At 34.4% G+C, this 26,795-nt stretch overlaps 1 protein-coding gene across 12 annotated transcripts in view; it reads left to right on the forward strand.

The window, feature by feature from the left end:
* MLLT10 (MLLT10 histone lysine methyltransferase DOT1L cofactor) overlaps positions 1-26,795 on the forward strand; it is a 259,317-nt gene that overhangs the window by 169,133 nt on the left and 63,389 nt on the right. For 8 of the 12 annotated variants that reach the window (XM_041765075.1, XM_041765081.1, XM_041765074.1 and 5 more), the window contains 3 exons: positions 15,463-15,715; positions 18,823-19,392; positions 26,338-26,382. In XM_041765075.1, coding sequence (XP_041621009.1) covers positions 15,463-15,715; positions 18,823-19,392; positions 26,338-26,382 — 868 coding nt within the window. The remainder of the gene's footprint in view (positions 1-15,462; positions 15,716-18,822; positions 19,393-26,337; positions 26,383-26,795) is intronic. The other 4 variants (XM_041765084.1, XM_041765085.1, XM_041765080.1 and 1 more) reach the window with 3 other exon arrangements.

Consider the following 26,795-nt stretch of genomic DNA (forward strand, 5'->3'; position numbering starts at 1 on the left):
ATCAGCCATGGATATTAGATTTTGTCAAATAATTTTTCTACATATTTCATTAGATTGATATGATAGGTTTTTTTAATTTGTTTTTTTGTTTTTTTGGTTTTTTTTTTGCTATCTTAATCTGTTAATATGGTGAATATTGATTGGTTGTGTCCATCGTCCCATCACCCCACCCCCCCTTTGAGTCAAACTTTCATTCCTGAGATAAATCTCACTTGGCCTTGATATATTGCCATTTTTGTATATTATTAATTCAGCTTTTTTGAAATGTAAAGGAACTTTTGCTCTGTATTCAGGAGGGATATTGGTTTGTAGTTTTCTTTTTTCTTTCATTCATTCATTCATTCATTCATTCATTCATTCATTCATTTTGAGAGAGAGAGAGAGAAAGATAGAGTTTAAGTGTAGGGAAGGGCTTGATCTCACGACCCTGAGATCATGACCTGAGCCAAAGTCAAGGGTCAGTTGCTTAAACGACTGAGCCACCCAGGCACTCTTGTAGTTTTTCTTAGAATGTCATTGGATTTGGTTACAAAAATAATGCTGGCCTCAGAGTTAGTTGCCAAATGTTTCAGTCTTGTTCAGTTTTCTGGAAGTTTGTCTAGATTTTGTATTAATGTTTGGCAGAATTTACTTTTAAAGGCATCTGGGCATAGAGTTTTCCTTGGGAAGGTTTTTAAACTATAATTCCATTTCTTTAATAGAGTTGTATTTAGGTTACTTGTTTCTCCTTGAGGAACTTTTGACATTTGTATCTTTTTTCCTAATCTAGGCTGGCTAGACATTTATGAATTTTATTAATCTTAAATTATTAGCTTTTGGATTCATTGATTTTTTTCTACTGATATTAATGTTTTGTATTTTAGTTTTCAATAGTTTTAGCTCTGATTTTATTTTTCCTTTCTACTGCTTACTTGGGGATTTACTTCATTCTTCTTTTTCTAATTTTTTAATGTATAAGATGATAGAATTTATTTGAGGCCTTCCTTTTTTTCCAATATAGGCAGTTTAAAAAAATTAGTGAACTTTAACATGAATTTTTAAAGGTCTTATCTGTTCAGTAAGAATAGAATCATAGTTTCTAGTTTGGAACCTGCAAATAATGCATGTTTTGCACTGACATTTTCATAATTACTCAACTTTGAAAATTCACAAGTAAATTTGTGCATTTCCATTTTTGGGAAGTGAACACCCAAAAGAAGTTCTCACGCATAAAAATTAAAGAAGTGATAGGTAAATGGGTAGATTTAAGTGATGTGTGGATGGGGAAATTTTCCCTGGCAATCGAGTGGCAGGCAACTATCACACACGCTCTCTCTCTCTCTCTATTTCAGTGCAGCTTATTTGAACTTAAAAACAAAACTAGTTCATCTGTTTTTTTCCCACTCCCCACCTCCACTCCTGCCTTTGGCAACCAGTAATCTTTTGTTTTTTAGAGCAGTTTTAGATTCACAGCAAGATTGAGTGGAAAAGTACAAAGATTTCCAGTGTACCCTCTGTCACCACACATAAACATCTTTTCCCACTATCAGAGTGGTATCTTTACTACAATCTGTGAACCTACACTGAAATATCATTATTGCCCAAAGTCTATAGTTGACATTAGGGTTCATTCTTTGTATTGTATGTTGTATTTTTTGGTGTGTGTTTTTACAAATATTTAATGATATGTATCCATCACTATAGTGTCTTACAGAATAGTTTCACTACCCTGCAAATCTCTGTGCTCTATTTGTTCCCCCTTCTTTTTAAGCCCAACAACCAGTAATCTTTTTGCTGTGTCCATAGTTTTACCTTTTCCAAAATGTCACAGATGATTGGAATTATACACTATGTAGCTTATTCAGGTTGACTTCTGTAACATAGTAATATGCTTTGAAGTTTTCTTCATGTCTTTTTTTTTTTTAAACATCTTAAGACATTTTTTAGAGCAGTTCTAGGTTCACAGCAAAATTGAGAGAAAGGTACTGAGATATCCCATATATCCCCTGTTGCCATACATATACAGCCTCCCCTATTATCAGCACCCTTCAACAAAGTGGTAAATTTGTTGCTATCAGTGAACCTTCATTGACACATAATCACCCAAAGTTCATAGTTCATATTAGGATTCACTCTTGGTGTTGTATTCTATGTGTTGGACACATGTGGAATGCCGTGTAGCCACCATGGTAATTTCCTGGAGAATAGCACTGCCCTAGATATTATCTGTTTTCCAACTTCTTCCCTCTCACCCTCCATCCGCTAGCAGCCATTGATGTTTTTACCGTGTCTACACTTTTACCTTTTTCAAAATGTCATATAGTTAGAATCATATAGTATGTAACCTTTTCTGGCTGGCTTTTTTCACTTAATAGTAGTATGCATTTAAGATTCTTCCGTGTCTTTTCAAGGCTTGATAACTGATTTCTTCTAGGGCTGAAGAATACTTCGTTCACTGGATATACTACAATTTATTTATCCATTTACCTACTATCCAATATCCTACTAGGTGTGTAGCAGTATCTCATTTTTTAAATTTTCTTTTTCTTTCTTTTCTTTTTTTTCTTCTCTTTTCTTTTCTTTTCTTCTTTCTTTCTTTTCTTTCTTTCTTTCTTTCTTTCTTTCTTTCTTTCTTTCTTTCTTTCTTCTTTCTTTCTTTCTTTCTTTCTTTCTTTCTTTCTTTCTTTCTTTCTTTCTTCCTTCCTTCCTTCCTTCCTTCCTTCCTTCCTTCCTTCCTTCCTTCCTTTTTTTCCTTCCTTACTTTCTTTTTAAAGATTTTATTTATTCATGAGAGACACGGAAGGGGTAGAGAGGCAGAGACACAGGCAGAGGGAGAAGCAGGCTTCATGCAGGGAGCCTGATGTGGGACTCGATCCCGGGACTTCAGGATCACACTCTGGGCCGAAGGCAGATGCTCAACTGCTGAGTCACCCAGGTGTCCTCCACATTGTTTAAATTTTCATTCTACTGCTGACATAGGATGTGGAGCTTCCTTTCTTGTGCTTACTTGCTATATGTATATATCCTTTGGTGAGGTGTCAAAGTTTCTGGCCCTTTTTTAAATCAGTTCATGGGGATCCCTGGGTGGCACAGCGGTTTGGCGCCTGCCTTTGGCCCAGGGCGCGATCCTGGAGACTCGGGATCGAATCCCACGTCGGGCTCCCGGTACATGGAGCCTGTTTCTCCCTCTGCCTATGTCTCTGCCTCTCTCTCTCTCTCTCTCTCTCTCTCTCTGTGACTATCCTAAATAAATAAAAATTAAAAAAAAAAAATAAAATCAGTTCATGACTCTTAAGAGTTCTTTATATATTAAAGTCTTTTTTTTTTTTTTTAAGAGTACTGCTGACACAATGTTACATAAGATTCAGCTGTACAAACTAGTGATTCAACAACTCTGTATGTCATGGTCTGCTCACTACAAGTGTAGCTACCATCTGTTACCATATAACGTTATTTATAATACTATTGACTATATTCTCTATGCTGTATCTTTTAATTCCCATCACTTATTCTTTCCGTAATTGGAAGGCTGTATTTCCCATTCCTCTTTACCCATTTTGCTCATCTTCCCCTGCCCCTCCTCTTTGGCAACCATAAGTTTGTTCTCTGTATTTAGAGGTCTGATTCTGCCTTTTGCTTTTTATTCATTTGCTTTTTAGATTTTACACATAAGGAAATCATATGGTATTTGTCTTTGTCTGACCTATTTCACTTAGTGTAATATACTGTAGGTTCATCCATGTTGTTGGAAACAATAAGCGTTCATCCTTTTATATGGCTGCATAATATTTCATTGTGTATTCCATCTTATTCCATTTCTATCTACCTATCTACACACATACATACACCCACCCCCATCTTCTTTATTCATGTATCAGTGGACACTTGGTTGCTTCCATATCTTGGCTATCATAAGTAAAGCTGGTATAAGTTTAAGATGTACATGTATCTTTTTGAATTAGCATTTTTTGTTTTCTTTGGGTACCATATACCCAGTAGTGGAATTATTGGGTCATGTGGTATTTCTATTTTTAATTTTTTTGAGGAATAGAAAACTTTATTGTATGTAAATAAAAGCATTACTTAGTGGTCTTCTGAATTCTATTTTTAATTTTTCGAGGAACTTCCATACTGCTTTCCACTGGGGTTGTAACAATTTATATTCCCACCAGCAGTGCATGAAGATTCCTTCTTCTCCACATCTTTGCTAACACTTACTTCTTCTCCTTTTGATTTTAGTGATTCTGATATGTGTGAGGTGGTACCTCATTGTTTTTGGTTGACATTTGTCATCTTTTCATGTGTATGTTGGGCATCTGTATGTCTTCTTTGGAAAAATGCTTTTTCAGATCATCTGTCCATTTTTTCGATCACTTTGTTTTGGTATTGAGTTGAATAACTTCTTAATATATTTAGTATATTAACCACTTGTCAAATATATTTCAGTAGAGGTTACCCTTTTGTTGACGATTCCCTTTGCTGTGCAAAAGCTTTTTATTTTGATGTAGCCCCAATAGTTGATTTTTGCTTTTATTTCCCTTGCCTGAAGAGACATACCTTGAAAAATGTTTCTATGGCCTATCTTTTCTTCTGAGAGTTTTCTGGTTTCAGGTCTTACATTTAGGTTTTTAATCTGTGTTAAGTTGATTTTTGTGTACGGTGTAAGGAAGTGGTCCAGTTTCATCCTTTTGCCTGTACCCATCCAGTTTCAGCACCATTTACTTATTTATTTACTTATTTAGATTTTATTTATTTGAGAGTGAGAGACAATGTGTATGAGCAGGGGGAGGGGTGGAAGGAGAGGGACAGACAGACTTCCCTGGGGCTCCATCCCAGGACCTGAGCTAAAGGCAGATGCTTAACCCACTGAGCCACCCAGGTGCCCCTTTAGCACCATTTATTGAAGTGACTGTCTTTTCCCATTTTATATTCTTGCCTCCTTTTCCATAGATTAATTGACCATGGAGGCATGGGTTTATTTCTGTGTTCTCTGTTCTGTTCTGTTGATGTATGTGTCTGTTTTTATACCAGTACCACAGCATTTTGATTACAACAGCTTTGTAGTATATCTTGAGATCTGGAATTGTGATACTTCCCGCTTTGTTCTTTTTAAAGATTGCTTTGGCTGTTTGGGGTATTTTGTGGTTCTATACAAATCTTATTATTTGTCATAGTTTTTGTGCAAAATTGGTCAGATAGGTCTTTATCAAATATTTTCTAAGAACCTTGTTTTTTATCTTTTCATTTTCTTTACTCTGTCTTTGACAGAGCAGAAGTAATTTTAATTAAGTTCAGCTTACTAATTCTTTCTTTCATGAATTGTGCTTTTGGTGTTAAATCTGGAAAGTCATTGCCAAACCCAAGGTTCACTCTATTTTTCTCAAATTATTCTCTGGGAGATTTATAGTTTTGTGTTTTGCACTTAGATCTGTGACCCATTTTGAGTTAATTTTTATGAAGGCCATAAATAAATTCTATGTCGAGATTCATTTTTTTGTATGTGGATATCCAATTCTGGCATTCTTTATTAAAAAGCCTATCTTAGTTTCATCATTTTACTTTTGTACCTTTGTCAAAAATCAGTTGGAGTGCCTGGGTGGCTCAGTTTGGTTAAGTGGCCAACTCTTGATTTAAGCTCAAGTCATGATCTCAGGGACCTGGGATTGAGCCCTGTGTTAGACTCTGTGCCCTGTGTTAGGAAAGTATGCTTCAAGATTCTCTCTTTCCTTGTACCCCTTCCACTGCTGTTCTCTCTCTCTCCAAAATAAATAAGTAAATCTTTAAAAAAAAATCAATTGATTATATTTATGTGGGTCTGTTTATGTTTCTTATTGGTTCCATTGATTTGTTTATCTATTATTTCAACAGCACTATATCTTAATTACTGTAGTTTTTTTTTAATTACTGTAGTTTTAAAGGAAGTTTGAAATCGAATAATGTCAATACTTTACTTTTATTTTTGAACTTTAATATTGTGATGGCTATTCTTTGTCTTTTACCTTTTCATATATGCTTTATTTTATTTTATTTTATTTTATTTTATTTTATTTTATTTTATTTTATTTTATTTTAAAGATTTTATTTATTTATTCATGAGAGACACACAGAGAGACAGAGAGAGAGAGACAGGCAGAGGGAGAAGCAGGCTCCATGCAGGGAGCCTGAAAGGGACTCGATCCCGGGTCTTCAGGATCAGGCCCTGGGCTGAAGGCGGCATGAAACTGCTAAGCCTCCCGGGCTGCCCTCATATATGCTTTAGAATCAGTTTCTCAGTATGCATAAATAATTTCCTGGAATTTTGATTGAAATTGTATTGAATCTTGGGATGCCTGAGTGGCTTAGTTGGTTGAATGGTCAACTCTTTAATTTCGACTTTGGTCATGATCTCAGTGTCCCTGGATCAAGCCATGCACTAGGCTCCGCACTCAGCAGAGAGTCTGCTTCAGGGTTCTCTCTCTTACTCTGCCCTTCCTCCCACTTGTGCGTTCTTTTTCAAATAAATAATTTTAAAAATTGTATTGAATCTGCAGATCAAGTTGGGAGGAACTGACATCTTGACAATATTAAGTTTTGCTATGAAGTTGGGATATCTCTTCATTTATTTAGTTCTTTGATTTTGTTCATAGAACTTTTGTTCTTCTTTTTCTCATACAGACCTTATACATATTCTGTTAGATTTAAACTTTAAGTACTTAATTTTTGGAAGTGGTATTGTAAATGGTACTGTGCTTTTAATTTAAAATTCCACTTGTTCCTTGTTAGTATATGTGAAAGCAATTTTTTTCTTTTCTTCTTTTTAAGGCAGAGGGGTATAGGGAGGGAGAGGGAAATAAAGTTTTTTTTTTTTTTTTTTTAAGATTTTATTCATGAGAAACACACAGAGGCAGAGACATAGGCAGAAGAAGAAGCAGGCTCTTCGAGGGGAGCCTGATGCAGGACTTGATCCAGGGACCCTGGGATCACTCTTTGAGCAGAGCCACTCAGGCATCCCAAGAAAGGGATTTTTTTTTTTCTTTTTTAAAGATTTTATTTATTTATGAGAGACAGAGAGAGAGAGAGAGAGAGAGAGACAGGCAGAGGGAGAAGCAGGCTCCATGCAGGGAGTCTGACATGGGACTCCATCCTGGGTCTCCAGGATCATGCCCTGGGCCGAAGGCGGTGCTAAACCACAGAGCCCCCCGAAGGCTGCCCCAAGAAAGGGATTCTTAAGCAGGTTCCATGACCAGCGTGACATGGGGCTTGATCTCAGAACCGAGATCATGAACTGAGCTGAAGTCAAGAGATGGACACTTAACTGACTGAACCACTGAGATGCCTCAATTTTTCTTTTTTATGATAATATTTTATTCTTCAGTTTTTACATAATCACTTATTATTTCCAAGAGGTCTTTGGTCAGTAATTTTGGATTTTCTATGTAGACAATTCTTCCCTCCTAATCAGTGTATATTTTATTTTAATTTCTTGTCTTTTTATATAAACTAGGGCTTTTCAGTATGATGTTGAAATGCAGTGGTAAGAGAGGAGTTTCTCACCATTAATAAGCATGATGTTAACTCTTTTAAGTTTTTTGTACATGTTCATTACCAAGTTGAGGAAGTTCCTTTTATTCCTAGTTTGCTGAGAGTTTTTGAGTGGATATTATACTTTTTCAAATGCTTTTTCTTTTTTTTTAAAAAAGGATTTAATTAATTAATTTAGAGAGAATGTGTGCAAGTGGGAGGAAGGGCAGAAGGAGAAGGAGAGAGAACCCCAAGGAGACTACATGCTGAGTGCAGAACCACCCAATGTAGAGCTCAGTCTCAGGACCCTGAAATCATGACCTAAGCTGAAAGCAAGAGTTGGGCACTGAACCAAATGAGTTATGCAGGTGCCCCAAATGCTTTCTTTTGCAACTATTCATATGACATACAATTTTTCTTCTTTACCTGTGGATGTGATTGATTACGTTAATTGGTTTTTGAATGTTGATCTAGCCTTGCAGTCCTGGGATAAATCCCACTTGGTTTTGGTATATAATTCTTCTTATAAATTGTTGGATATGATTTTCTAATAATCTATAGATGTTTTCATCTATTCCTTGAGAGATGTTGTTCTGCTCTTTTCTTTCCTATAATCTCTTTGTCTGTTTTGGTATTAGAGTAATATTGGCCTCCTGGCATGAATTAGGAAGTATTTCCTCAGCTTATATCCTCTGAACAAGATTGTAGAAAAATTGGTATGATTTCTTCCTTAAATGTGTGGTAGAATTTACCAGTGAACCCATCTGGGCCTGGTGTTTTCTGTTTGGGGGGATTATTAATGATTGATTCAATTTTTTAAAAAGATTGTATTTTTAAGTAATCTCTACACCCAGTGTGGGGCTTGAACTCCCAACCCAGAGAGCAAGAGTCACATGTCCTACTGACTGAGTCAGCCAGGCTCCCCTCAATTTTTTTATTTTTTATTTTTTCCCCTCGATTTTTAAAAATAGATTTGTTGTTTATTTATTTGAGAGAGAGAGAGAGAGAGAGAGAGAGAGAGAGAGAGAGAATATGCACTAGTGCACACCAGGTGGAGCAGAGGGAGAGAGAAACTCATGCAGACTCTGCATTGAGCACGGGGCCTGACATGGGGCTCAATCCCATGACCCTGAGATCATGATCTGAGCTGAACCCGATATTCAGATGCTCAACCGACTGCCAGCCAGGTGCGCCTTCCCACATTAACTATCCGTAGATTTTTGAAAGTGGTAACTGGTATGTAGGTAATTAGTGTATAGAACTTGTTTGGTGAATCTTCATCCTCATTACCATTTTCTGGACAACTGCACACAAATTCAGTATGGAACATTCCTTACTCCTTTGGCCCAGACGGGTTCGTTGATCCTGATGTCCGCGGGCACATGTGGAGTTCACATCCCCTTCATGGCAAATTTCAGGATCACTTTGAGTGCATGAGGGATACATTTCTTGAAACTCACTTTCGGATGTGCTTATGAGTGTTGATGGTGTGTTTTCTGGTCACTACCTTGTTGCTGAAAGGATGGCCCTTCGTCTTGCCACCCTCTTTTGCAGGGACCATTCTGCTGGGCCTTGGTTGGAAAGGGAAGAGTACAAGGTATTGTGGGAGAAGGAAAGCAGCAAAGCAAGTACAGCTTCCAGGGTGCCTAGCGGTGGGTGGAAGGGGAGAAGTGAGGCTCCCTCTAGGGTTTTAATTGAGGGTTTTTTGTTTTTGTTTTTTTTTTTTTTTTTATGATTCTGTTTTCTCTCATTTCTTAACATATCAATTATACTTTTTTCCATAGTTGCCCTACTGTGTGCAGTACATATTTATAGCTAATCCAAGCTCACTTTCAAATATTATCCCACATTACAAGTACCATACAATGACAAAATATTCCTAATTCTCCCCTCCCATCTTTTCTGTCAGTGTGGTTGTTCATTTCATTACAGAAGCATACAGGGCAGCCCGGGTGGCTTAGCGGTTTAGCACCACTTGCGGCCCAGGACCTGATCCTAGGGACCTAGGATCGAGTCCCACATCTCATTAATAAATAAAATTAAAAAAACAAACAAACATCATTACAGAAGCATACATAAAAGTATATATGCATAAGACTAGATAATAATCAAATATATTGTTGCTATCATTATTTTGAACATTGTTAGATTAAGGAAGTAAAAGAAAAAAATCAGAGTTTTTATTTTACCTTTATTGATTCATTCTCTGATACTTAGTATAAATCCATGTTTCTGACCTCTGTCATTTCCATCTCTCTGAGGAACTTCTTTTCACATTTCTTGCAATGTAGGCGGCCTACTGGCATCAAATTCCCTCAATTTTTATTTAACTGAGAAAGTGTTTGTTTTTTACTTTTGAAGGGTAATTTTAGTGTGTACAGAATGCTAGTTCTTTTTTATCCTCTCAAAACTTTAAATATTTCACATCACTTTTTTCTTGCTTGCATTATTTCTTAGGCGAAGTCAGATATAATTCTTATCTTTGCTACTTCATGGGCAAGGCTTTTTTCCTTCTAGCCTCTGTCAGGATTTTTTTCTTATATTTTTCATTTTGTATAGTTTGACTATGATCTGCCTAGGTATATCTGGGTTGGGTTTTTTGTTTTGTTTTGTTTAGGTTTTTGACATTTGTCTTATTTAGTATTCTCAGAGCTTCTTGCATCTTCTCTATCTGTGGTATGGTATCTGACACTAATTTGGGAAATTCAGTTATTCTTGATACTAATGTTGCATCTCTTTCCCCATCCCGTTCTTACCCCTCCCCCCACCCTTCCCTTCATCTCTTCTCTGCTAAGGTTTTTATATGCTGGACCAGAGTCCTTAAAGTGTTAACATAGACATTTAATACTTCAAACTTTGCTCTAAGCTCCACTTCTGAATTTTGATACATTGTATTTTCATTTTTATTTAATTGAACAAATACCTTGTAGTTTCCTTTTGATTTCTCTGATCCATGGGTTACTTAGAAATGTATTATTTACTTTTGAAACATTTGGGGACTTTTCATATGTCTTCAAGTTACTGATTTTTAATTTAATATCTTTGTGTTATATAGTTTCTTTTAAGTTTTTTGAGATTAAAAAAAGACACAGAACAAAGATTATCTTGTTTAATTATCTATGTGCTTCTGAAAAGAATGTGTGTTCACTCTGCACCTATTATATGGAGTTATTCTGTAAATGTCATTAGGTCAAGCTGATTTATACTGTTGAAGGTCTTTATATGCTTATTTTTATCTTATGCCATTTTCCATATTGTATAACAATATGTATGCAGTTTACATACTTGCAATTCCACCTTTTTGGGTTTTGTGCTATTTTTGTCATAATTAAATTTTTACATATTTTTTAAACCTCACAGTTGTTACTAATTTGGTCTAAGTCATCAATTATCTCATAAAGAGATTAATTATAAAAGTCCTTCATATTTACCCATGTAATTACTGTTTCTAGTGTTTCAAATTACTTTGTCTAGATCTACATTTCCTTTGTTGTTTTCCTTCTGCTAAAAGACAACCTTTAGCATTTATAGTAGCATTGATTTGCGATTTGCTGGTGGTTAGTACTTTTAGCTCTTTTATCTGAACAGCAATTACAGTTGACCTTTGAGGAATGTAGGGGTTAGGACCACTGCACAGTAGAAAAATCTGCATATAACTTTTGACTCCCCAACAACTTCTGTTGACCGAGAAGTTTTACTGATAACATAAACAGTGAATTAACACATATTCTGGGATCCCTGGGTGGCGCAGCGGTTTGGCGCCTGCCTTTGGCCCAGGGCGCGATCCTGGAGACCCGGGATCGAATCCCACGTCGGGCTCCTGGTGCATATGGAGCCTGCTTCTCCCTCTGCCTGTGTCTCTGCCTCTCTCTCTCTCTCTCTCTCTCTCTCTGACTATCAAAAATAAAAATTAAAAAAAATAAAAAATATAATAAAATAAAATGTCTTTAAAAAACATATTCTGCGTGTTATGTGTATTTTTATATTCTGTGTTCTTACAATACAATAAGCTGGAAAAAATGGTATTAAGACAGTCAAAAAGAAAATACAATTACAGTGCTCTTCTGTATTTATTGAAAAAAAGCCATGTATAAATGGAGCCATACAGTTAAGCCTGGTATTGTTTACAGGTCAACTATATTTTGCCTTTGCTTTATAAGATATTTTAGCTCGGTATAGAATTCTAGATTAATGGTTTGTTTTTCATTGTCTTCTTGTTTTCCAACATGGATTGTTTCCATGAGAAATCTTTCATTTTTATCTTTGTTTCTTAGCACATAAGGCATCCTTTTTTCCTTTTTTTTTTCTTTTAGCTCCCTGGCTGCTATCAGTATATCATTTTTTCTTTATTACTGGTTTTTGATGATAAGCAGTTGATTGTGATGTATAGTCATGGATTTTTCTTCATGTTTCTTATGCTTGAGGTTAGTTGATTGGTAGGTTTATAGTTTTCATCAAATTTTGTAATTTTAAAATTTCTTATATATCTTTTCTGTCCTTCGGAAAATAACATGTAAATTAAGCTGCTGAACATTGTCCCACAGCTAACTGATCCAGCTCAAACTCCCTTTTAAAGACTTCATTCCGTCTGTGCTTCAGTTTTGAGAGTTGACTGAGTAAAAAATTTGTGGCTTTTATGAGACACTTGAATATTACATAATTAAAAACATATTTTAGCCAGCATTATTATATTTCATCATGCTGGTGGAAGACACTCTTAGTTATTTCTCTTCTCTCTGCCTCTTTCTCCTGAATGTGGATTACAGAGCTTTGTAGAATAAGGCAGTCATACTTTTGAAAACATCTCTTTCTTTGGTTAGCCTATCATAGAGTCATTGTTAAATTCTGAGTCTGATTTTTTTTTTTTAATTGAATGTAGTTTTTTCTCCAGTGAATGTTACTCAATAGGTATATTGGCATTGCATCTTATCTGAGACTAATAATTGTAGCTAGTCTCAAAACAAAAATCATACATGAATATTTATTTTAAGAGATTCATTAAGTTGCGTGTAAATAAATATAAGCCAAAATATATATACATTTCCTTAGAGATTCTCAATATGGTGGAATATGCAGTTTTATCTCCAGTGGAAAAGGGTGAAAAAAAGACTGTATTCAGTCAAATACCAAATGAAGTAACTAGTTTGTATTTTTTGGGATAATTTACATGGAAAATGTGTATTTTTAAGCACTAGAATTGCTGTCAGAGCAGTGAGATGTTCATACTATGAGAGTTATTTAGGTTGTTAAACTGAGGAAAGAGCAGATCTGTGGCATTAGGTTACTCATTGTGTCTCAGCTTTTCTACCTCTTGATTTTTTTTTTAAAGAATTTATTTATTTATGAAAGACACAGAAGAGAGAGAGAGAGAGGCAGAGAACACAGGCAGAGGGAGAAGCAGGCTCCATTCAGGGAGCCCAACATGGGACTCGATTCTGGGTCTCCAGGATCACACCCTAGGCCGAAGGGGGCGGTAAACCGCTTAGCCACCCAGGCTGCCCTGGAACAGATACTCTTAAATTAACTTAGCAGTGGAGTAAAGGTTGGAGGTCTCTCTTTTAGTAAAACCATATAGACATTTTTCCCTTGTTAGGTGTAATATTTTAAGAGAACTGTTAGAATCTTCAGCTAGAGTTTTATTTTTTTTTTTCTTAATAAGAAATCTCTGATATCTTTTGCTGCTTAGAAGATGTCTAAGTTTTTTTAAAAAGAAAATGCTATGGTCTTATTTAATATGACTTTTGTCACTGAAATTTGCTTAACTGTCATTCATTGCTTTCTTATAATACTTTTTCTTCCATATGCCATATTTTTATTGGATTTATGAACATATTTATACTTAAGGGTAATAAGCAAGGACATTCTATTAAGTGAATGGGAAAATTGACCAACCCTAATTTAGATTGGTATGTGGAAATGGATAGTATATTTCTGTTTGGTTTTCCACCTAGTTTTTTCTTCTTTGCTTATTTGATAAGTGGACAAAGTACCTGAATGAAGAACTTCACTGTGTTCTTCTTAGATTGACTTTATTTATTTATTTATTTATTTATTTATTTATTTATTTATTTATTTATAAGATTTATTTATCTTAGAGAGAGAGAGAGAGCGTGTGTGTGGGTGTGTGTGTGCGCGCGCATGTGTGCGTGCACATGGGAGAAACAGGGAAAGGGAGAGAGAATCTCCAGCAAGTTCCCAGCTGAGCATGGAGCCCAACACAGGGCTTGAACTCAAGACACTGAGATCATGACCCAAGGTGAAACCAAGAGTTGGGTGTTTAATTAACTGTGCCCCTAGGCACCCCAGATTACTTTCAGACTTCTCGAGTCTTGTATGTGAGTGAGATGGAGAATCTCAGGATCAACTCGAGTTCTTCGAAAAAAATATTTGAAAAATGAAGTGGTGTGGTTTCCAAAGTGACCCTGGCCAGCATGGAAAAGGTTCATGTTTCTGAAGTAATCTACAAAGTTTAATCAACTTAAACATGATTGGTTTTCTCCTAAAACTTACTTTGAGAACTTTGTTTCCTTTTGTGGATTCTGACTTATTAAAGTAGTAATTTGTTTTTTATGAGATAATGTCTTTTGTATTTGATGGTTAAAATCGGTTCAGCAGTGAAATAATGGATAGAGTATTGGGAAAGATTGTATGCGGGGGCAAGTAGCAGAAAAATAATAGTAACTAATACTTGGTTTTCAAAACATTTGGAGTCTTCTTTGATTCCTCATTTTGAACATTGATTTTTCTAAAAATTCCAGCCATTTTGAAACCTGATTTTACTGTTTCTTTCTCATTTTTCTTTTTTTTTTCTCTCTCATTTTTCACATTTATCTGATGGTTTGTGATGGTTTTGTGTGGGAAATGTCAGTTTTATTTGTATTACATGAGAGATTTTAGATAGATGTATCAGAAAAATATTCATGTATTTATTCAACAGAAATTTAAGTCTGTTTGTCTTTCAGGCATTTAGTGAACTAAAACAGTGGCAACAAAAATCCCACACTCAATAGACCTTCTTATAAATCTTTTATTTTGAAACGTTGATTTTTTTTTTAAGATTTTATTTATTTGAGAGAGAGAGTGTACATGCAGAGGAAGTGGCAGAGGGAGGGGGAGAAGCAGGCTCCCCACTGAGCAGGGAGCCAGATGCAGGGCTTGATTCCAGGACCCTGAAACCATGACCTGAGCTAAAGGTAGACACTTAACCGACTGAACCATCCAGGCACCCTAAAGCATGTTAATGTACATCTCTTAGAACACATTTTCACAGTTATTTAATTTATCATTGTTTGCATATACCTCCTCTTAAAATGATTATTAAAAATTGGAAACTAATTAAGCATCTTTATTTTGCATTTTCCCCTAACATATCTAGATCAGGAGGATGACTGAGAATCCATTTTAGGGCATAATTATACTTCTAATTTTTAAAAATCTTAACTGTAAAGCATAACTTTTTTCCAAGTATTAACTTGGAAGAAATGATTTCTGTTTTAAAGGGTTTAATCTTGCTGTTTTGTAAAGGCAGCATTCACCTTAATTTTTAAAATTCTTGCTCTCTGACCTGTGCTTACAATCTCATGGATATAGTCCTCTAATGAATTTGTAGCATCTTACTTCTCCCTCATTGTTGCCTTTGTGCTGAACATTAAAGCTGATTTTAATTTCATGACTAGGATGTAGTTTTTTCTTGGTGAAGTTGATGTTGCTTGAGAAATAAGTTCCTTCAACACTACTTACTGTGTGTTGCTGAGTAACTATGACTAATAAGCACTTTTACTAATTGCTGCAATTTAAAAGCCTTTGCAGTAGACTCAAATAATTGGTTTTACATGATTTTCTGAGGTGGGCTCACTTACTTTTGTAACTGAAACATTCATATGTTTATTTTACAAGTCTAGTAATTACTTATTAATATGCTTCCCCCCCATAGCAAAATCTAATCAATTCTTTTTCAACTTCCTTTCTCAATGAAAATGTTAGACTTATACGAGCACTAGCAGCAACTCTATATCTGGATCATTGAAGCGCTTGGAAGATACTGCAGCTCGATTTACAAATGCAAACTTCCAAGAAGTCTCTGCGCACACAACTAGTGGAAAAGATGTTTCAGAGGCTAGAGGGTCAGAGGGCAAAGGGAAGAAGTCTTCAGCTCACAGCTCAGGTCAAAGGGGAAGAAAGCCTGGTGGAAGAAACCCAGGAACCACTGTGTCAGCAGCTAGTCCTTTCCAGCAAGGTATTAATTATGATGTTTTAGTTAAAATAATTGTTCTTGCAATGATGAATAGCAGTTAAGTTTTGTAAAAAGAATTTATTTCTTGTTCATAACTAATGGATCATTGGAGATTATTTTATGATTAGTTGCTGTAGTAAGATTACCTAAAGATTAGTGTTCCTTGTTAAAATGTTTCTGGGACCTTTTATGTTATGACATGTGTCTCCAAAGCTGAACTGTAATTTTAATGTTTAAATAGATGTGGAATAAAGTTTAAGTTTGGGGAGAAAAAACAATAAAAGCTGGAGTTTCCTTTCTGCTTTATAGAACAGTCTTTCTTTTTAATAAATTATTTACCTTTCCTAATTAAACACTAAAACAGTTAATGCATATATTCTTAGTAAGTAAACAAGTAGTAGGTAATTTGTAGGGAATATAAATAGTTCTCAGTAAATAATAGTTGTTGATTATTAATACATTGATTATAAAGCTTGAAGTTTAAAGTAGGATTGTGATAAGCTTACATATCTTTTGTAAGGCTACTCATGATGACCATTTAATTTTGAATTTCAGTTTAACAACAAATTGTTTTTCACTATAAGTATTTTCCAAATAAATACATGGGACATATTTATACTGAAAAAATAATCTATTGTTTAACTAAAATTTAAAGTTACATTAACTGGGTATGCTGATTTTATATGGCAACCCTATTTTTTTTTTTTTTTTTTTGGCAACCCTATTTTATGGAGAATAGAATAATTCAGCGAATTTATAATCTATTAGCCCTGTGTTCTAGGTTTTTACTTTGTCTTTTTAACTTGAACACGAGTATTTTGAGAAATGTAAATGTTAAAGACTCTTGGATATAAATATATTAGTAAAGTATACGATAAATGCCTCCTTACCCATTTTTTTTTGCCCCCCTAGGAATAAATGAGGGGGATAAATTGTTTTTTTTTTTCCTTTAAGCTTTTGCTGATAATAAAAATTTGAATATGTAGAGAGATTTTGTCGGCTGCTAATCTCTTACTAAAAAGTTTATTTGTGTATTTTAAACTAGGTTATTTTGGGCTTCAAGATTTTTAAGTCCTAGACTTTCTTATTTTTATAAAAAGAATTAGGCAAGTAATAAGAAATAAAATGCCAACCAAATTCGCTGTTTTATTTTAATAAATCTACCTTATATTTGTTATTTTTATGCCACTGTGGAAAATTAATAGTAAAACCGTAATTATTTTTAATGTAACTTTATTTGCATTTTGAATATTAGCAGAATTCAGTCATCTCTTTCTATAATCAAGATCTTATTTTCCACTGTTAAAATTGCATTTTTCAGTTTTTAATCTTTGAAGTACTAATATGTTTAGAAAAGAAATCCCTCATTTTTGACATTCACAACATTGAACTGTCTTTTCCTGCCTCTGTTGAGACATGGTATAGAATGTGTTATGTTTTCATATCTGAGATAATACTCTAAAAAAGTTTTAAAAGTTGAAATTTAAAGGTAGGATGTTTAAGATGCTTGATTTTATTTTTTTCATTGCAGGCAGTATGTGAATTTTAGAAAATGTATGTTTAAAGTATTGCATATACTAAATGTTTGAAAGTATTTGCTACACTGTAGAGAGCTTTTAACACCAGCTGTAAAAACAAAAATGTGTGGAAAAAAGACAGATGGTGACAGATTAGAATGGATAATAAAGAACTTCTTTATAGTTGCTAATTAAGTGGCAAATTACAGTTATCCTTAAATGATTGATGTAACGTAAATGGGTTCTTAATATGTATGTTTTTCTATATAGACATAACTTGAAAATGCTCATATAGGTACAAATAATTTTGTAAATGAATAAAACGGATATTCTCTTCAAAGAGTTAAATTTTAGACCTATTAAATGTTCTTGCATAATTAGCCATTTCAGAAAAGCTTAAAATTTAAAATTCAAAACCTTGAGACTTTAATTAAAAAAAAATTCTTTCTTGTGTGTGAGGAAAAACTACTGTTGTGAATATTTAGGTGGATTTATGTGTGGTTACTTTTGAATGTGCTCTGCAGTAAAATTTAACCCTTAGCTTGGAATTTCCCTTCCATTCCGATGAAACACTTTATTTTGAGCTTTGGTTTTTAAATATATTATTTAAAATATGATACAGTTTGAGTTTTATGAAACATAATAGATGTGTGGTCAAAACTGAGTCTAAACACTTGTCACTTCATTTGGCGAGCATGAAGAGACGGTTTGGTGAATTGGGATGGTGGACCAATCTATTGTTGTTTCGTCCCAGCCATCTTATTTTTCTACCAAGTAGATAACAACCTTTAAATCTCATAATGACATAGTGGGCTACTAATGTTCTTTAAAGGTGAGGAGACAATAAGCAGTTGTGAATGAGATTATGAAGTGCCTCTCCTATGATTTTACTTTCATAAAAGCAATAGAAGAATGTTAGTGGCTGGTTTCTTTATGCAGCTCCATAGGAGAATGTTAGGTATATAGATTAGGTTCCATGTATACATTATTATTTTATTAAATCCATGTTTTGGTAGGATAGATTTAACTGAGTAAGTCATATTCATTAACATTATCTTGAAGTTAAAACTCAGAACTTAAAACCTAAGCAACATCTTTTGGTTCTGGGTGTGTGTTGGGAACATTTAAATCAAATCTTCAGTAATTGAAAAAGAGGAAGTTCTCCCAGCTATTTAGAATACAGTAGTAATCTTGTTAAACTCTCTGAGACTTTGCTGTTCCTCAGTCCTTCCTCAAGCATACACAGGTATTTTGGGGAACACTGAGGAATGTTGCCATAGTAAAGGTAGGTTAAATAAAGCACATCTGACCTCTTGGTCATTGTAGAACTAATAGCTGACAGCTCAAGAGTTAATATGCAGTTTAATAGCTGTGAAATGACAAATATTTTTTAAAGATAATTTTATAGATCAACTTGATTTCAATAATAACCTTTTAAAAATTCTGTTACATAGTGATGTCCTAAGTTTTATAGTTAGTTTTTTTTTCTCCATCTCTTTTTGATGATTGTATCATTTCTACTGCTCGTGGGAACTTTTGCATCCAATTCTTTTCTTTTCCTACCCCCCCTCCCTTTTTTTTATTTTACTACAGGCAGTTTTTCAGGAACTCCAGGCAGTGTAAAATCATCTTCGGGAAGTTCAGTACAGTCTCCCCAGGATTTCTTGAGCTTTACAGACTCAGATCTGCGTAATGACAGTTATACTCACTCCCAACAGTCATCATCAACCAAAGATGTACATAAAGGAGAGTCTGGAAGCCAGGAAGGGGGGGTAAATAGTTTTAGTTCCATAATGGGTCTCCCTTCGACCTCAGCTGTTATTTCACAGCCTAAAAGCTTTGAAAATTCACCTGGAGATTTGGGTAATTCCAGCCTTCCAACAGCAGGATATAAGCGGGCTCAAACTTCTGGCATAGAAGAAGAAACTGTAAAGGAAAAGAAAAGAAAAGGAAATAAACAAAGTAAGCATGGGCCTGGTAGACCTAAAGGAAACAAAAATCAAGAGAATGTTTCTCATCTCTCAGTTTCTTCTGCTTCACCAACATCATCTGTAGCATCAGCTGCAGGAAGTGTAACAAGCTCTAGTCTTCAGAAATCTCCTACATTGCTCAGGAATGGAAGTTTACAAAGTCTTAGTGTTGGCTCATCTCCAGTTGGTTCAGGTAGGGATTTGCCCATTTTTTCTTACTTATTCTCACCACCACCACCCTTCCTTTACCCTAAAAGGGAAATTCATTTTAAACTATTGTTATGTTGATAATGTTGAGTTGCTAAATGACATTTCCTTGTCTCAATGGAAGAAATGTGTTAAGATCTCAGAAAGATGATTCGGTATTTGGACAAGATGTTTGGCAGTAATCTGATCATTTAACTAAATATAGGCTAAGTGGTTTATTGGTCATTCATTTCTTATGAAATACCTGGAATTAATTTTCCATTTTTATTTTTGATTTGCCCATACAGGATTTTAAACCCAACTCAGAAATCACAATTGAGGTGTGAGTTTTGCATAGCTTTGCACTTTGTTTTTGATTGGTGCTTGTTTTTTGAGCTTTCATTCTCTAAAGTTTAATTAGTCAACGTTTTCTTAATACTTCCTCACACAAATTCTACTTGAATTACTTCATCTGGAATAGTTTTCAGTCAGTGATAAAATGATTTAAATATATGGACTTAACAGTCATATTTTATTTCAGAAGATACCTGAATGATTTATATTCGTTTCATTTTCAAGTATGTTTGTTTAACAGTTTTTTACCATTATCTTTATTATAGTAGGGATGAATTTATATGTGTTGTTATTCACATCATTGGGATGCTTCTTTAACCCATACTTTATATTATGAATATTGTCAATTCTTAAACTTTTGAAGTTGCATGTTTTTAGACAAAAACTACAGTTTAGATATTGGCTGAATGTCAACATTTGTCCTTTAAATTGATCTTGAATTTGAGATAAATGATTTTAAATAAGTGTTGTAAACTTCACCCATTTTGATTTTAGATTTCCTGATTGTAGAAATGATGAGATTTTGGCTAAAATAAACTATTACAGATTTTATCAGTTCTGCTAGATTGTGGAGAGGATAGGTAGGAAATGGTATGCAAATAAACACAATTTAAATGAAGAATGTTCATGTGTATTTTATAAATACAGACTTTTGGGTGTTTTTATAGTTATGCAGACATTAATTTCAGGAGGTAAACATCAATATTATTCCAAGGGAGAAAAGAGCATATGTAAAGGTCAGATGTGAAAATTATTAACCATAGCTATCATTTATGCCAGGGTCTGTTAATGCTTTATATTTATTATCCTGTTTAATCCCCACACCAGTTTTATAAAGTAAGGGCTATTTATTCCCCCTTTTTACAGCTGATAAAACTTGAGCCTTAGGTAAAATAAGCTGCCTAAGATCACAGCCAGGGATTTCTTTCTCTGTCTTTTTTTTTTTTTTTTTCTAGCTAGCTTCAGTGCCATGTTGGACCTGTTGATAAGTTGTTTATTTGCTTGTTTTTGAGAAATGAGTGGAAACTGTGACAAGATTCTTTTATTAAAAGTGTTAAGGGATGAGTTTAGACTAGACCATGATTTCTCAGTCTTGGCACTATTGACATTTTGGTTGGGATAGTTACTTGTTGTGCAATCCTGTCCTGTGCATTGTAGGACATTTATCAAGATTTCCAGCCTCTATTCACTAGATGCCAGAAGCACCCAAAATTCCCTTTCACTCCACAATGGTGGTGACAAAAACTGTTGGGGGTGACAAAAACTGTGTGCAAAATCACAACCATTGTTTTAGAGGGAGAGTAATACAAACTGTAATGAGAAATGAATCCACTTAAAAAAACGTAAAACACATTGTACACTTGGATATACATTTTATGTATATTCATCTGTTTTCTTTTAGGCCAGAAGGACTTAGCAACTAGCCCTAGCCACTAGTCACAAAAACTAAATTTAGACAAATTTACTCAGAAAAAATTGAGTTCATATTCATTTTTAGCAAGAGACACAGTAATCAGATAACTTACTGAGAAAATGAAGCCTGAATTTGCTTTTGTGAAGAGTTTCTCACTGATTTCCTACACATAGAAGCATAGTCTGAAAATTACTGAATTTCAGAAATTCTATTTGGTTGCTATTTGAAATACACATCCTCAAATTAATGGAATTAAAATTTTGATTTACATCTGTGGAAAGATTTTTCCTGCCTGTTACAGATTTAGGGAGATTTTAAGCATGGGAAATAGTGTTCTTTTCACAATTATTACTTTCAGAGGGCAGTTTTTGTGGTACATCTATGGAAGAAAAGCATGAATTTGTATCCCTTGTACCTACTCATTAGCTAAAGAAATCAATTAATTAATTAATTTTTAAATATTTTATTCACCCATTCATGAGAGACAGAGAGAGAGACAGAGAGAGAGAGAGGCAGAGACACAGGCTCCATGCAGAGACACAGCCCGGTGCAGGACTCCACCCTGGGACTCCAGTATCATGCCCTGAGCAGAAGGCAGGTGCTAAACTGCTGATCCACCCAGGGATCCCTAGCTAAAGAAATTTAGAGAAAAAGTCATAATATTATTATTTTGTGGAAGTAAATGACTTCAATTTAGACTTCCTAGGCTTTTTTTCCCTTAAAAGTAGGTTTAAAAATAACTGAAAATCTTATATTTTGTTAAAGCCATAATTATGCATAAGATTAGTTACTTAAAAAACTATTTGAGATAATACATTCTTTAATTTTATACATCTTAATAAAAGTTTTATGACTAGATCAGAGCATACCCTTATTGATAAACTTAGTACTAAAAAATCTATTCTTACTTAGAAGAAACTGGCTAAATGCCATGGGTTTTTAGGAATTATGCCTTCTTACTCATTAGTTAGGAATTGCTAACTGCTGTTGAAACATAGTAAGTACTACAACTGTCTTAAGCACTTGAAAAGCATTGGATATTTATTACTCATTGTACAGATGAAGAAACAGAGATAGAATTCTCACTGCTCTAAGTGGTGGAACAATGCATTTTCTTTGATTCCAGAGACCTTCAATTATAAAATTCAAGGGGTGTTTGCAGATGAAGGTCTACAACCACACTGTATGTCAGTCATACTTTAAGCAATGGGATCAGTGAGAAAATGTGAACCAATAATTTCACTTGCAACAGTAGTATCTCCTATTAGTATGAAAATGCTGTTTTATTTCAACTGATTTTAGTCATAAAACCAGGAAACTTTCTTCCCACATAAATAAGTAGGATGAAAAAATGTATGCTAGGTACTGCCATCAAGAATTGTCTTTGCATGATGCCCTTTTCCAAAGATTGTTTGCTTTCATAACAGGTTGGTTAATTTAGTAAGATGAAGGTGACCTTTGTAAGCACTTGTTGGCTATGATGTTAGACTACAACTAATGTACTATACTATATAATTCTAGCTTCATGGGGCTAGGGGCTGTGTGTGTGTGTCATGTTCATCATTGTCTCCTCACTGCCAGCACAGTGCTTTGTATATAATAAATGCCAAACATCTTTTTTCTAAAACAAATGAATATTTTAGTAATCACTGAGAGCATATCATGTAGTTCATAATATCCTGTGTGATTTTTATACTTGACTTCCAAATGTTTACAGCCAGATTGCAAGTGAAATTATTTGTGAAACTTTTTATGTAGTATTACAGAGCAGTTAAAGATGTGTCAATTAAGTTGGAAAAGATCATGGAGAAGTTGGAATTTGAATTATACTTTGGAGTAGGCAGAAAAAGGCCAACAATATTATCAGAAAAGAAAGTAAGGTTATAGTTGAGGGATAAAACTAGTAGGGAAATCTGATATACAGGATAATTGAAGATAATGTTGATTAAGTAGGGCAGTGGGTTTATAGAAAGTTGAATGTCAGGCTGAAGATATCAGACTTACAGGCAACTTGTCTTTGAATAAGCATCCTGTACTTGATTCTGGCAACTTAGTATTAAAAGAATTTCATCAATGGAAAAAAACATGTTACTTCCATCAGCTTGCAGTAATGGTAATATCTTATATTTGAGAGCTCCTAACAGTTTCTAAAGAACTCTTAATGACTATCTTACTTGTTCCTATAAACAACCTTGTGAAATAGGCAGGACAATTACTATTACTGTTGTTGTAATTTCTCCAGTTTTACCACAACTAGGATATACAGTACAGATAAAATCAGGTCCTTATGATGTGATTGCCTTAAAATTGTTAGAAGCATCAACTTACAGTAATCAAGATTCTGTCATGACATATTCAAATTATAATAGCATGTATGTAGAAGATACCCTAGGAATCTCAGATCCTGTCACAATAGAAACCCAGAAAAGTCTATAAACCCTTGTCTGATCAAGGGTTTGGATTTTAAGATTTTTACTGTAATAGGTTGAAGTACATCCCGGTAAATGATATACTGTTACAGTGACTTGTACAAAATGGGAAATCAGTGTGTTGTTTTAAGTGGCTACTAAAAATTATAAATTTCGGTGTATAAATTATGTTAAGCTTTTTTTTTTTTTTTAAGATTTTTTTATTTATTCATGAGACACAGAGAGAGGAGAGAGGCAGAGACACAGGCAGAGGGAGAAGCAGGTTCCATGCAGGGAGCTCGATGTGGGACTCAATCCCGGGTCTCCAGGATCACACCCTGGGCCAAAGGCGGCGCTAAACCACTGAGCCCCCGGGCTGCCCCGTGTTAAGCTTTTAATTGAATTCTTTCCTATGTATTCTTTTGAGATCTTAAACAAGTAGGACTTCTGAAACATTGAAAATTAGTACAGCATTTGGAAGAGTTGACATGTTGTATTTGTCCTTTTCCTTTTTCCTATTTATCTCAACCCCACATTATAAGATTTTATGTTTTACTAAAGTGAAAGTTGATGAAGATTTTTTTTCTTCATAAAAATCAATATCTTGTTATTTTCTCTGAGAAAAATCTGGTATTCCTTAAATGATAGTTAGCATTAACTTATTTTCTTTGAGTGTAATATGTCCTTTTGAAGTTTCCCTGTTTTTTAAAATCTTATTAGCCTCTAATTCTTTAATATAATGCTAATATACTTGAAATCTGTTTCAGTGATGGAATTCTTTAGTGGTGATAAATGCTATAAAAGGCGATTCTGGGAAGGTAGTTGTTTGATTCTGACCCTAAGTATTTAGTTATAAGTCTTAAAGATTTCATGGTGATGAATTATTAATATAAATAGGTCACTTCAAGAGAAGTTTGTTCTGGCTTCTACTGAAATAGAAAGGTTAATAATGAAGTTTAACTTGAGCTCATGTGACTATGAACAGGTTCTTATAAAATGTATCTTTATTTATGTCATATCTGCTTAGGTTAATAAAATGAAATTGAGACATCTTTCCTTGGTAAAATATTTTAATTAGGAATTGACTGATTCTGTTAAGAAATCAGGGAATCATAAAGATATAAGGATCTAATAAGCTCACAAGAGTAACTAATACAGTATTGTCAACCAAGGATAGATACAGTTATTCACCATACTCTAAACCCAACTTACTCAGGTTCGTGATTTTATATAAATATTATATAAATATTGGGTCATAAATGAAATATCCTATCATATAGGATATTGGGTGCTGCCAAGACCAGAATATATCTTGCAATTTGCTTCCTCGGAAGATCCTCTGATTTTTGTTGTTTTTGATGATTTAAAAATTTGCTGGCCCTATACCATAGATGTCTTTCTACAAAAGTACCAGATAAAAAGGCAGAATAGCCATATTCCAATTTTTTCCCTATTGAGAAAATCCTTCTGTTACTATGAGTGTCCTTTGATTTTTTTTTTGGCACCATTCCAAACAGTTACCGTTTCTCTGTAATGTACCATGTCAGTCTCTTCAGTAGCCCTCACTCCCTTTTTAAAATATCACTTGTATTTGTTAATAGCCATTAAGGGTGGCAGATTCTCCCACCACGTCTCAGTTTTGAATGTCATCTGGAAAGGACTTATATTAAACTGGTTTCAAGGTTTGATTCTTCAACAGTATCTAATGTAATGTTTTTTAAAAATAATTAAAATGATTAAAAGTGAGTGCTGGCTTGCTCTGCCTTGCTTTTGTCTTTCTTACTTCAAGTCATATGGAGTGGGCCCGTGATCGGACTCAACTTCTGAGATATGCATATGGGGTAGATGTGTGAGTTATGGTTGCCTCGAAGACTCTGTTGTGCATATGGTTTCCTAAAGTCATGTTTTTGGTTAAGTAGTATCCAGAGTATTTCCAAATATTCTTCTTTCAAGAAAAATTGGACCAACAGTGTTAGCCACAAAGGAATGCCTGTTCTTTCCAGGATTTGCTGGCCAGGTCCTCTGATTCACAGACTAGTTCTGGTTTTATTGGTTATCTTTTCCTTTGTAATGTCATATAGAGATTTATTTTTCATTTTCTCAGCAGCTTTTGCTTTTAGCAGTGTTTTATTTCTTCATGTCATCCTCTGCTTGTTTTCTTCATTTGGGTGGAGCAAAAGAGTAAGAGTAAAGGCTTATTCATTCATTAGCCTCATCAAAAATGAAAGGTACAAGAAAGTAAGCGGAGTGTAGCTTAACAAGTTTTATACTGTTATATAAGTCATAGATCTCTGCTCAGATATAAACTAAATAAGTTTTATACTTGAACAGTAATTTAATTGACCAGAATTCAGATATTTTTGATAAATTGTTCTCATCTAATGAAATAAATACATTAGTTTATCATGTTGCTAACTATGCTCCCTCTTACTACGGATCCATTTTTCATTAGACACTTGTCTCGCATATTTATTTGTTAAGCCCTTATGTCTTTTCCTCACTCTTTGAACACACCACACACACACACACACACACACACACACACACACACACACACACATTCCCATTTAAAGATTTGTGAGAATTCCATCCTGTTTGATCCCTCTACCCATCACATCCTAGGTACTAGTTTGTAATTCTTTGCCTACCATTCTGTTTGCCCTTTTCAGCCAGTCTTTTAAGTGAATGTTTCCCTATTTTTCTGGCCTGTTTCTTTTTCTATCCTTGAGTCACTGGCAACTTCTTTGCTGATTTCCTTTCTCCTCCCTCCCAACAGAAATTTCCATGCAGTATCGGCATGATGGAGCTTGCCCAACAACTAGTAAGTTGTCGAACTGGGTTGGTAACCCAGGCTTTTTGACTTCTACTTCAGTATTTTTTTCTATTATATTATGCCACCCCTGAACCTCTAAATTTCAGTTTTCCGAGATGTGATTGGTTTTTAATTGAATAGAATTTTTTTCTTCTACAGAGATAACTTACTGCTTGTCCTGTGTTCAGGATCCATATTAGTCAAATTGTGATCAAATTTGAATTATTTTTGGCTTTTTAATACGGTGTTCCGTTACAGAATTGTGATTTCTGTTTCCTGTTGAAGTAATATTTTCAGAATTTGGTTGCTACTAATCTTAATGGAATGTAATTTTTCAATATTTGTATGTTGGCATTAGCTTTCTTGTTTCGATCTCTATATATGTTGAGACTATTATGCTGAAGTCTAGGAAATGAGAATGA

Source organism: Vulpes lagopus, chromosome 8, assembly GCF_018345385.1.
Source record: "Vulpes lagopus strain Blue_001 chromosome 8, ASM1834538v1, whole genome shotgun sequence".
Taxonomy (NCBI): domain Eukaryota; kingdom Metazoa; phylum Chordata; class Mammalia; order Carnivora; family Canidae; genus Vulpes; species Vulpes lagopus.